The 13,606-nt window shown below is 43.6% G+C and overlaps 1 protein-coding gene across 2 annotated transcripts in view; it reads right to left on the minus strand.

Annotated features, from left to right (window-relative positions):
* Window positions 1-13,606, minus strand: part of CDH17 (cadherin 17) — a 70,893-nt gene that overhangs the window by 19,948 nt on the left and 37,339 nt on the right. For both annotated transcript variants that reach the window (XM_057735813.1, XM_057735814.1), the window contains 3 exons: window positions 11,087-11,302; window positions 7,287-7,363; window positions 5,170-5,361 (listed from right to left, as the gene is read on the minus strand). In XM_057735813.1, the coding sequence (XP_057591796.1) occupies window positions 5,170-5,361; window positions 7,287-7,363; window positions 11,087-11,302 (485 nt within the window). The remainder of the gene's footprint in view (window positions 1-5,169; window positions 5,362-7,286; window positions 7,364-11,086; window positions 11,303-13,606) is intronic.

A 13,606-nucleotide genomic window follows, 5' to 3' on the forward strand; every position in this document is an offset into this window, starting at 1 on the left:
AGCACTCTGTTCCTTGTGGGTCCAGCCAGACCCAGGTTCAGACAGGCAGCACAGCACTCCATGTGCTCAGGCAGAAGATGCACATGCCATCCTTACCATCAGACGGGTCCTAAGTCCCCTCCCTGGCTTTCCCATCCATTCATGTGGCCACCAGAGGTGAGGGGTAAACAAATGAGAAGGTGTATCTGCAAATGAGGAGCAGCCCGTGTTACCAGAACAGAACATGTGAAGCTGAGAGAAGAGAGAGGTGACGGAGAAGACTGGGCACATCAAGCTAAGAAGTTGGGAATTTATCCTTGATGAGTAGAGAGAGGTGGTGGTCACAAGACTGACAAAGTGCGTTGTAGAAAGTTAACTCTGGGAGCAGCCATGGGAGGGATGGATTTGAACTGATCTGACCTGGGCAGGGAGACCAGTCAGGAGAAGGTGTCAGTGCTCCTTAAACATTTGCTGAATGGAAGAATCAGCCTACCATCACTCTGTCCACTTAACTTTCACACCAGGAAAAACATCGAACGAAATTTTCCAGGGATAAAATTAGAAATGGAAGTTACCAAATTAGCAAATGAAAATCAGCAGAGTTTAATCAAGGACAAGCCTTGTCAAACTATGTGTATTGTCTTTCATGACATGAGCACATGCCTACAAAGCCAAGTCAAGAGACCCTCATGGCCTTTTAGGGTTATCTCAGGCCCATTTGGGCAACTTACTCATCAGGTAAGCTGAAAACACACGCTCATGCCACAATCCTTCTTTTGCACACACCTGCTTGAAAGGTTAAACCCCGTGATTTAGATTCAACCTGGAAGCAGAGATAAAGTGCTGAAGGAAAGGAGTTGAGACTGGAGATAATTTAACATTTTCACCAATCATCAGTGATGAGGAAAAAGTGCATATTAGTTTTCCAGATGATACTCTGGGTGCTTAAAAATAAGTCACGTACTGAAAATTTAAAAGGACCAGCCATAATGAAGAAGTGACAAAATTTGTATCCAAAAAAAAGAAAAAACTTAAAGCCAAGACAAACCCCTGAATTTCAAGAAAGGGGATGCCAGGAGAGTTATTGATGAGCAGGCAAGGCTCAAAGAAATAGATTTTCTGAATCCTGACACCTGCTTGGCCCCAAGAATATGATGATCTACCACACAACAGGCAAGAGCTTGGGGTGGCAGTGAACAGAGAGAGGATAGCACTTCTAAAACTTATTTAATCCTAAGCATCACTTCTGGCAAGTGAAACAACAGAAAATATATGTATTGGTCTCTGCGCCTGGTTCCTGACACGGAGCTCCTAAATCCCTTGGAATTTCCTGGGTGGTAGGAGGGACTTTTATTCTAATGAGATGACCCTTGGTGGCTCCTTGGATGGTTTCAGGATGGGGGGCTGGTTACCAGAAAAACCAAGCCATGATTAGAAGCTTGGAACTTTCAGGAAGGGGGGAGGGGCAGGGGATTGAGTCAATAATCAATCATGTCTGCATGATGAAGTCTCAATAAAAATCCCCAAAGTAAGGTGTTCAGAGAGCTTCTGGGTTAGAGAACACATCCACGTGCTGGGAAAGTGATACGCACCCCAACTCCACGGGACAGAAGCTCCTGCTCTCAGGGCCCTCCCAGACATGGCCCTGTGTATCTCCTCATCTGGCTGCTCATCTGTATCCATTATCATATCCTTTATTGTATAATAAATTGGTAAATATGTTTCTCTGAGCTCTGTGAGCTATTCTAGCAAATGATTGAACCCAAGGAGGGAGTCATGGGAACCATTTATAGCAAGTCAGTCACAGGTACAGGTGACAACCTGGGACTTGCAATTGACTTCTGAAGGGGTAGGGGCAGTCTTGTGGGACTGAGCCCTTAACCTGTGGGATCTGATGCAATCTCCAGGCACACAGGGTCAGAAATGAGTAAAACTGTAGGACATCAGGCTCGTGCTGGAGAATTGCTTGATGTGTGGAAAACCCACACACCTGGTGTCAAAAGTGAAGTGTGGTAGTAATGCAAGAGTAGAGGAGAAATACTTTGCAGGGCACTTGCTAAAACTACTGACTTCCAAGCCCTCTTATAGAAAAGCTGAGTCAGCAGTCCCTAGCAGGCACCACTTGACTCTTGGATTAGGCAAGTTTGGCCCCCTTGGCAAGAAGGGAAAACACATCTGTCCACAGGCAGAATCCTGGCTTCTGCCCTCACTCTAATTAATTAGAATTAAGATAATGCTGGACATTCATTAAGTGGACTGCTACCTGCTGGGGCTGTGTTAAGAGCTATATATGCATTTTCACACTGAATCCTCCAACATCCTTATCAAGAAGGTGTTACCATTTCACCTATTTTTCAGATCAGAAAACTGAAGTCTGAGAGGTTACATTTAGTCAAGGTCATAGAGCTAGTAAATGGCAACTCCGGGCCCCAAGAGAAATCATTTCCCAAAGGGAGTCAGAAGCCTAGGGTCAAGTTCCCAGCTCTGCCATCCCTGGGGAATCTCTGTATCTTGTTGTGGGCCTGAACCTCATCTATACACTGGGGCTTATTTCTGCCTCCCTCAGAGTCAGCCTGAGAAGCAAAGGAGCATGTGCAGCAGTGTTTCACGAAGCGAAAGTGGCTTCGGTTGTGGAATGTGCGTTCCTCGATGAATTTTACCTGCCATTAGCACATTTGCAATCAGGTGAACAGGTGCTGATAGAATTGTGATTAAGAAAATATCAGGAAATAAAAAATAGTTTACATTAGGATTTAAAATTTTTTAAAAATGATTAACACAATGGTTCTGAAGCAATGGCTGGCTTAATGGGGAGGGAATTAGAAGTAAAGCTAAGCTGTAAGAAACCACATAATAGAGTCTAATTTACTTAAAATACCGAAAACTGTGTAAATACATGCATCTGTCAAGGTGAGTACACACATCCTGGGGACAGTTGGCTAACATCTGGTGTATCCTCATCAAGAATCCACACCTCTGGGTTGGCTGTCACTTAGCATTTGAAAGATCCTAATCAGAGATCCACACTCCAGAGGCAGCTGCCACAGGCTTCGAGCTAGCACTATCTCAAGTGCACTAGAAGGTTTGTTAATTAGCAAAGCAATCTTCCAAAGAGGTTTTGTGATACTAGTGGTATTCAAGACATGCGGTTTGGTTAAAAATATAGTCTATCTCTTGGTCATTAAATGAACACGAGGGCAGTGTCTGGCTAGTCCGGCAGCTTAGAGCCTTCGGAATTTCAAGACTCCAGTTCTATTCTGTCAATCACCACCTTTTCTGCAGACAGTGGGATGAATCCTCTCACTGGAGTGCTGTGATCACAGTGCCTGAGGGACAGAGAGCTGGGGACATCACAAGCCTAAAGCACAAGTTGGATGATGGTTTTTGTCCCTGCGTGTTATTAACTGTATGTGGGACAGAATTCAATTATTTACTCAGGCAACCAATATTTATTGAACCTCCATTATGTGCCAGGCAATATTCTGGACACTTGGAATATAACCACAAACAAAATAAGGATGTGACAAAGATTTTGGCTAGACCCCTGCTACACCGTCACATACCTCCTCATGTCAAAGGTGTGTGGGAGGATACTTACAGCCCTCACCTACTGCTAATCATCAGGGTTACCAACTTTTCCCTGTAGGTGCACATTAGCCACAAATGGTCAAATTAACTTAGTTGGCTCACAATCAGCCACCATGAAAAATTATTGACATGCGGGAATCATTCATACTGAGATGGACAGGTCCTTATCTCCTCGTAGACACCTAGAGAGCTCTGGTCCTGTGGGAGGATGGGAGCTATCTGCCCCTACCTCCTGAAAAAGCATCATGCATGCTGCCTGGACCACTCACTGCAAACTGACAACTGGCCTTTCCTTCTAGGTTCTTTGTCTCCATGTAGGCAGCCATGAATAGAGGGGGAAGATGTAATGGCACCTTTTCTGAATGTCAGACTCACACAAAGTGCTAATGGCTTGACTAGGTCCACACACAAACCTTGCAGCTAAAACCCAGTGAGGCCCTTTGTCAGAGATGGGGTATATGGTCATGATAATATCAGAATTCTGAGATTCTGCCTTATGGTTTCCTTCAACACTTGCACTTTTCTCCCTGTGCTTCTATCCATTTACTGTGAAATTATTCTATTTTGTCTTCATTTTTAGCCTCTACTTCAGCTTTCCTTTATTCTGGGTCAAAACTTTCCTCTAGAGCTTTCTTCTGCAGCTTCCAACACACTGCACTACAAACCTTCGGCATTCAACCACATCTGCAGAGTCTCTATTGTTGTTGCTCTGACGCTTTTAAGTCTAAATATATTGGATAACATCGATAACCACTTCCTACTGAGTCATCTGGTAAACCGTTTACATGCTTTAAAGCATGTAAATGAGCATAAATGAGGCAGCCATGGAAGAAAGGGTCAAACTTCAGGTGTACACAGTGGGGGATGGGAGTTGATTGAGTGACGGATGGGAAGACCCTCCGCAGAGAGAGAAGGATCACGATAATCAAGATTTTGGCTCCAAACTACCCAGTCTTTACAAAGGGAGAGCCAGTGGACTTAGCAATACCATAAAAGATTAAAGTAAGGGATGGGCAAAGAAGAAGGCATGAAAGAATAAACTTGTTTATTAAAACATGTCTATTAAAGGAGACCTACCAATTTCTAGTCATTATTAAAGAGAAGCCCATGGCTGGCCCATTAGAATAAAGAGTCTACAGCCTAAAGGGCTCATAGGGGTCATCTAGTCTAATACCCACATTTGCAAAGGGAGAAATTAAGCCCTGAGCACCACCTCACCCAAGATTTAGCAAATAAAAATATAGAACACCTGGTTAAATTGGAATTTCAGATAAAAAACAAGCAATTTTTTAGTATAAGTATGTCCCAAGTATTGCACGGGACATACTTACACTAAAAAATTATCTATCCTGTATTTTATATATTTTATATGGCAATCCTACCTCCCTCTGCAAAGGTTACTTGGTCAGTTAGTGACAGACCCAGAGCAAGAATCCTGGCCTTCTGTCTTTCAGAAGGACAGGAATGACTGAGGGTGTTCCAAAAGCCCATCACATACCTGAGAGGACACTGCTAATATGTCGTTTCTGTTTATAGGTCCTCAAATGGCCCTAAGTAAATTAATCTCTGAAAGGGACAAATTCCATTCAGTGGGCTACTTACCTTTTTAATCTTGACATATCCGGTATTGGTTTCAGGATCTGTTTCAATCTCCAAACGTCCCTCACTGTCTCCCTGTGTAATTCGATACAAGATTTTAGAACTCCCAGTAAGTGGTTCATCAGCATCGGTCGCCTGGATGGTTAAGATGACAGATCCAACAGCTGTGTCTTCAGGAAGAGTTAGATTTCCATACTAAGAAGGAAACGGGAAGGAAACAGTGAGAATGTCCATTGTCATCAAAGGGCAAACTTGTTTCTTTGGTTTCAGAATGGATACAAGTCATAGTTTGCAGCAATACTTACCAAGCATGTTTTTCCTAGTGATGCGTAGGTTGCAGTTGATTTTAACATCAGTCATACTCGTAGACTGATATCCCATTGTACCAAGAATCATGACATCTCAGAGAGCTACTGAAAGGATTCTAAAACAGATTCCTCCACCCAAATCCAATATGTTTAATAACTGCAATTATCAGTATAGTAGTAATAAGACAAATCAGTAGCTACTATATATTGAATACCTACAATGTGACAGGCACTTCACATACATTATTTTAATTAATTCTTAAATCAATCAGGGAATAGTGGTTAAGAGCCTGAACTTTGGAGTCAAATGGCCTGGGTATGAATCCTTATTACCTGGGTGAACTGAAATAAGTTATCTAACTTTTTAAAGTCTCAGGTTCGTCATCTGTCTGTTGGAGATGATAATAATAATAGTAATAGAACCTACTTCATGTTTGCTGTGGGGATTTACAGAGATAATGCATATAAAGCCCCTGAATGCCTGGCACGTAATAAGTGCTCAATAAAGATAAGCAACAAAACAAAACACCCTACTGAGTAGCTATATTATCATCTCCATTTGACAGGGGAGCAAAAGATTGGAGAGGTAAAACCCACCCAAGACCACACACTTAGTTGGTCACAGAATTAGGATTCAGACCCATGTTTGTCCAATTCCAAACCAGGCACTCTCAACACCAGCCTAGACCAGCTCCCACTCCTCCACTGAAAATCCCGCAGATCATGTCTCTTGGCCTCATGGTCATGAAGATGGTAACAGGCAGGGTCCAGGAGAGGAACACAGCAGTGAAAGAACTGGACTCAACTTTCTAGAGCCCAGTTTGCCTTTCCATGCTCTGAGATGCCCAAAGCAGAACTTTTATCCTCAATCAAAAAACACTGTCTACACGTAATGCAAGGAAACTACAGCACATGGAAAGGATCAAATGCCCAAGAGAATGAAGGCAGAGAAAAAACAGGCTCTTAATCTCATGCTTGCTTAACCTCAGTGCCTGCTGCACCAGTTATATTGTCACACCTTTTACCTCTTCAAACTCTCCCATAAATCCATTCCTTTCCTTTGTCACAGCCTTATCCCTGTTTTATTTTATGAACATCATCACAAGGCTCTGGGCTGCCTCATAACTGACTTCTAACATAACAATCTGGTCAAAAGGGCTTCTCTCTCCTCCAAAATAAACAAATAGAGGCATCCATTTCAGGGGAAGCAATGATAGAACTACCTCCAAGCTTAAAGCCCACATTAACAATAAGTTAACTTCAATTCTTCTTGATATACTCAACTGCTCTTTTTTCTCCTGCTCTTTTTGCCCAGTTCTTCTAATTCTTGCAAATGTCTTCAGCACATTTTTTGGCATAAACCAGAGGTTAACTTTTCTCCCCCTTTTCTCTTACCCAATTATTGAAAATTGCCAATATTCCAAATTTTAAATATTAACTAAAAATGCTTGTTTGAGACCTACCAGTAATCTATTTATTGTCCTACTACACATGAAATAGATAATAACAAACTCCAAGAAGCCACTCAACTCCTTTCAATTCGACAAGGATTGTGGTTGTAGCTTTCAAGCAGTCCTTGAAATAAATGAGCTGGTGGCAAAAGTTTACAAACAGATGCTCCCAGATACTATAACAGTGCATGTTACTGTTCCCTGAAGAATTCCATTGAAGATGATGTTTGAGTTTGTTACCAGTGCATTGACTAAAATATTAAGTCTGGCATTTTCCCCAACTGCTAACTGTTTTTATTCCAGAAGTAGGGGTCAGGTAATATGAACAAAGCAAAGAAAAAACAAGGTGGCAACTACTCACATCTGCTTTTTCAAAGATGGGGATCTGATCATTGATATCAATAATGTGGATCTGTACCAAGCAGAGGGTCTTGAAATCTGAAAATTAAAGTCATGTCACAAACATTTTCACTGAAAATCATGCATTAAAGTCAGAAACCTGCAAGAAAAACAATTGGCACGTAAAGTGACAATTTTACTATTGACATGCGATCTGTGTGGCAACAGGATTCTCTGCTCCCCACCTGCACCCATGAGCGGGTCACCAAGGGGAGGCCGAAGAAAACCCCACAAGAGTCTCCCCTGAGCTTCCCACTTCCTCCACCTGCCCCCTCCTCGGTAAGGCTTTTTCCTGAGCAAGATGGTTTCTTTTCTGTAAGGCGGGCTCTCTTTTCTGACTAGTGAAACGTATGTAGCCTTCAAATCCCTGTGCAAAACTATCCTTCTAGAAAGCCTTCTTTGAGCATCCCAGAGGGTTGTCTTTCCTTCTCTGAACACTTCCAGCACTTACTGCCCTATATCTCTTCTGCCCCCATAAAGGGAAGGCCCAAGTGAGGGAGGAAAGGTACAATTATCCCCCTTCAAAAGGCCTGGCTGCCCAGCCTGCAGAGGCAGAGGTAGCTCATAGAACCCTGGAAATGGCACAGGCTTAGAGGGGTGGGTTTGACGATTCAGAGACCTAGTCAGAGATAGCAGGTTCAACCTAGGTCCAAGATGAGCATGGAGTACAGGTGGGGATGGGGTCCCCAGGGAAATATCCACAGTGAGAACCAACGTGATAGTTTTTTTTGTTGGGGTTTCCATTGTTCTAACCATGAAGTACTGTATCATACAATGGCTAAATCTCCGGGCTCTGGAAACCCACTATTCAAATTCTGTCTCTGCTACTTATCAGATATGTGAGCGCTTGGGTAAGTCACTCAAAACCTCTGAGCAGTAATTAGTTTATCTATAAAATGCAGATAGCAAGAGAACCAAGTTTCTCTCCATAACACACATTGTTAGCACTCTCTACGTACCAGGCACCGTATTAAGTGCTTTGCTGGCATGCCTCATCTCATCTTCATTCTAATTCTGTGACGCAGGTACTATTATCATTCTCATTTAGTTCACAAACAAGGACGCCAAAAGACAGAGAAGTAGGTAACCTGACCAAGGTCATATAACTAACTAGTAGTCGAGCCAGAATTCAAATCCATGCAATCTTTTGCCCTCTCCATCCACTCTCTGCCCATCACCTGCTCTGTGCCCCAGAGGAACTGCATCAGTGGGCACCCTGGCCCTCTGGGTAGCATCTGGGTTCTACCAGTGGGAGCACTGGCAGGAGATCTGAGGAAGGGCAGGAGGAACGGGGTCAGGGGCTAGTTCCCCACTGCCGGAAGCAGGCCTCACTCCTCTAGGGAATGTTCGCCTCCCTCGCACCTTCTCACCTTCAGGTAAAGAAAGGCTGCCCGTTGTGCTTCACACTTCCTGTTGGTTTCCCATAACTCCTACCCCCAGCCTTTACAAATAATCCCTTCTTTAAACTCCTTTTGAGGGGGCCTGCGGAGATCCTGACAAACACACTCGTGCAGCCTAGCTGCAGATCTAGTGCTCAACACACTGGACATGAGGCCAGGCATGTAACCTAATGATAACAGTGTTATAAAAAAGTGGATGTTAATTAAAGCTGGGTCCAGTCCCCAGAACATTTGTGGGCAGCAAGAATGGCTGAAGATTTTGGGAGGTCCCAGGGCCTGAACTCACTGGCTCCCTGCTCTGCACAAACATCATCTGGACCAGCAGTGGGCCTCCCGGTTAACAGACCTTCCCAGATGTTATGCAAAACTATGTTGATTAGAGCCTACCATCTAATTTTCTATGGTACACGATTGAATGTCTAATTCCATCAACACACATACACACATAAATATGTATATATAAATACATTGCATAATCCCATCCTTATAGTCTATAGATGTACTCATATACATAGACAATTTGTAATCCGATTTCCACTTTTTGCTCTTACAGCCTCAAACTGCTTCAGGTCCCCATGCATTTACACTGTTTTGTCATTCGTCATTTTCATCCATCAAGACTCAGATCAACGACACCTCTTCCAGAAAGCTTTATCCGCTTTCTCTCCCTCTCCACTGACTCCCTCATTGTCTTCGTGGGCTACCTTGTGCATATTTCTTGCAATTTATTTATTCACATGTCCATCTCCTCTACCATGAGTGCTCCTTGAGGACAGACACTGGGTCTTATTCATTTGTGTATCCCCAATACCTCGAATGGTGCCTCAATCAAGGTAAGTGCTCAATAACTGCTAAAAGAATGGCTGGCTAAAATAGATAACTAATGAGAACCTGCTCTAGAGCACAGAGCACTCTACTCAATGCTCTGTGGTGACCTAAATGGGAAGGAAATCCAAAAAAGAGGGGATAGACGTATACATGTAGCCGATTCACTTCACTGTACAGCAGAAACTCACACGACATTGTAAAGCAACTACACCCCAATTGAAAAAAATGGCTGGCTAATGGTGTGAAATTGTCAGCTCATCGCAGACAAGGATGATTTATTCTTCCCACTTCAGTTGTACCTCTTAACATAATGCTAGACATTACATTAGGCCCTCAATATATGCCTAATTACTATGTCTCAAACATTCTGCTTCAGGGGCCTGCTAAACCCCAGTTCTCATCAGTACCTCAACAACGGAATAAAGAAAAAAAAATGTGAAACACAGAGTGAAATGATACTCTTTACTTCAGCACACCTATACCATCTCTCTCTCCTAGGTATAACAATTATTGAACTCTTTGGTAATCTAAGATTCAGTGCCAGTTAACTCAAAGAAAGAGTCTTAACCTAGGAGTATGAATGATCTTAATATAAGCCTGTCTCTGAGTTCGTGAGTGTTTGTATGTCTGTGCAACTTGTCTGAGAATGTGCGCATTTGTTTAGGAATTCATAGTTTCCATCAGATTTTCAAAGGGTCTCATGACTTAGCAAAGGTGAAAAACCACTTGCTTTGAAATTGTGCAAGGCGTAAGGAAGAATGTCTCCTGATATCGTCAAATGGCCAACTAGAAGCTAATAGGAGACTTCCCAAAAGATGCATTTTTCCTTCACTTTCATACAGCAGAATCATTTGAGTCTTAAAGGGAGACTTGGGAAATACAACTGATTTTCTAGTTTGTGATCATGGTGGCCATGACAACATGCCTTGCCAGCCCCTACAACAGGGATCTTAGCTGACAACATGCTGCCTTGTTCTGAAACCCACCACCACCTTTACACCAAGGCCTTGTTCCCCATTGGCTACCCCCAGCCAGTGACTGAGCAAGGCCGGCAGGCTAAGCTAGGCCTGCTTTTGGAGACCACAGACTCCTGCCACAGCCCACTCTGAACCCCTAATGACCTTGCCGAACTTCCCTTTGACTGCTTAGTGGTCTATGGTACTCCCACCACCTTCCTTCCCTCTCTCCTTCACTCAGGGTCTGGCTTGTATTGGAGGTCTGATGGCTCTCCCAGCCTTCTCTGTATCCCTCTCCATTTGTCCTCACAGGCAATTCCCCTAGTAAAATCCTTATATATTTAATCCCCTCTTGGGTATCTGCTTCTCAGGGGACCAACACAATAACATTGTCTGAGCTGTGACTCTGGCCCTTACCATGTTGGACCAGCTGCCTCTGTGCTATGTTTTAAGTAGGAAGCAAGAACTCTTACATGGCATCTTTCTGTAATATACCCAGGCATTGCAGCAGCCTAACAAATCACAACTAGAAAAAAAACAAGTGTTTTCACTCTTGATACAGTGAAGGTGATACTAACCTTTGTCAGACACCTCTACTGTCAAGTTGTACTGTGGAGCGTCTTGCTTCCGCAAGGACTGCATGGCTAACTGGAACGTTCCTAAGTAGGTGTGGACCAGGAAGAGTCCATCTCCAGGAACTTTGGGGGTTTGGTCCACAATTTTGTATCCTAAAACACTGTTGATAGTGTTTTCTTCATCCATGTCATGAGCAAGAAGAGTCCCAATACTGCTCCCTGTAGAGAAGGAAAGAAGGAAACCCGTCCATTACAGGCTCTTTTTACTCTATTAAAAAATGGTTTCACTGGAGAATCAGGATCCTAGAAAGCACTGGAAGTAACTCTGAGTAGCAGACTAAAGTTCTTAGATTGATGTTGGTTCTTCTAACCCTTTCAGTAGTGCAGTGTATGGAGAAGTGTCTTAGTCTGCTAGAGCCGCCATAACAAAGTACCACAAACTGGATGGCTTTAACAACAGAAATTTATTTTCTCATAGTTTCTTAAGACTAAAGGTCTGAGATCAAGGTGTCAACAGGGTTGATTTCTTCTGAGACCTTTCTCCTTGGCTTGTAGGTAGCTGTCTGCTGCATGTGCTTTCACATGGTCTTCCCCCTGCACTTGTTTCTGTCCAAAAGATTTTCTCTTCTTAGAAGGACACTAATCTCATTGGATTAAGACCCATGCTGATGACATCATTTTAACTTAATTACCTGTTTAAAGACCCTATCTCTAAATAATAGTCACACTTTGAGATGCTGGAGGTTAGAACTTCACCAGGTAAATTCTGGGAGGACACAATTCAGGATCTTGAGATGAAAACACCCTGGATTTGGAGTGGGCCCTAAATGCAGGGATTGGTGTTGTTACAAGAAGAAGAGAAGACACAGAGACACCCACGGAGGAGGAGGCAATGTGAAGAGGCGGCAGAGACTGAAGCGATGCCGCCACCAGCAGCCAACGAATCCAGGGGCCAGAAGAGGCAAGGAAGAATTCTCCCCTGGCCGGCTCCTTGACTTCAGACTTGCAGCCTCCAGAACTGGGAGCAAATAAATTTCTGTTGTTTTAAGTCACCAAGTCTGTGGTAATTTGTTACAGCCACCCTCAGACACTAAAACACAAACAAATGGTAAAACCAAACAAGGACAAGCCAAACATGGTTCCTTCTAAGCAAACTTTGTGGGCTGACTCCACCCCAAAGATAAAGACAGCACAGGGCAGAGAGCAGGCCGGCACTGTCTCTGCCTTGCTGCAGTTTATGGTCCTAAGTTTTATTTCTGTGAATGTCTCAGTCCAGGGAGTTCCAGAAGTCCAGCTCTGACTCAGTGCTCCACCCAGGTCTGGGTGAGCTCTGATAGGTGCTGGGTCATCTTGCTCCGTGAAATGGGAGTTGTGAGTTTCTCTATGCGCCGCAGCCAGAATCCCATGTGGGAGCTGAAACTTGAATATGTATTCCCCATTTGTGGAGTTCGGTTTCATCCCCTCCCCCCATGTTACTTTCCATCCACTGATTTACAGGGAGATTTGGAGGCATTTTGAGGGGAGACAGGAAGTCCCTATGTTATGTCTATAATGGAGCTAGCATGTGCAGGCATGTCTCGTGGGCTGGGGAAGAGGGGCATTGTAAGCAAAAGGGCAGAAGAGAACACGTATCTAGGGTTGTGGCAGCTGCCATTTCTGCATCTTCATAAACACCAAATCACCTTTGGAAAATGCATCTGCCCTTGTGAGAAAAGCATCTGTGTGTTGGAATGAAAGAGTATCTTACTAAATTTGTGATTGTTTGGTGTCTAAGCAGCCCTGCTTTAGACCTTTCCCCTCAGCAAGTGAGCATCACACAGAGGACTCTGCTCTCTTACTACAGAGGAAACCTGCCGCTGTCAGAGGCACCATGTAGACTGCTGACGTCAATGACAGGGAAATTCCAGTAGGGGACACCACTCAGTGAGAGCTCAGAACGTTATGAATGAGCCAGGAGAGAAAGAAGTGCTGTGTCTCGGAGTGACAAAGGCCAGGAACAAGTGGCAGCCCAAACGGACTCAGAGGTACATACAGCCTCTCTTGGGACACTCAGAAATACTTTTGGGAGGTGGGGTTTTACTAGAGGATAAAGTTCCTGCATGAACACAAAGGTCTTGGTAGCAAGTGGGATTTCAGAATTAATGTTGGTATTGCTGAGATTTGGGGACATGACTCCCACTAGATTCTGGCCCATATAAGACACCAAACAGGAGAATATAAATATACTAAGGAAGAATTTAGTATTTTACAGAGCTAGACAGTAAGCCCCCAAAAGGCAGAGGCATTTTTTTGTACCCCTTTAGGCTACATATATAGAATAGACTCATTCTGTGTTGATTTGTAAGATGTCCTGGTCCGTTAAGTCCACAATTCAAGACTTTGTGAAATATTGTTACAAAATAAATCCTCACTTTTGCAGAGGCAAAGGGCATGCTGCACCACTGAACAATCTGTTTTACCGACAATGACATCCTCACCAGTCACAGAAAGCTAGTACTGTCCTCCTCCCAAATAAGGAGGGCA

This window comes from Hippopotamus amphibius, chromosome 5 (genome assembly GCF_030028045.1).
Source record: "Hippopotamus amphibius kiboko isolate mHipAmp2 chromosome 5, mHipAmp2.hap2, whole genome shotgun sequence".
NCBI lineage: Eukaryota > Metazoa > Chordata > Mammalia > Artiodactyla > Hippopotamidae > Hippopotamus > Hippopotamus amphibius.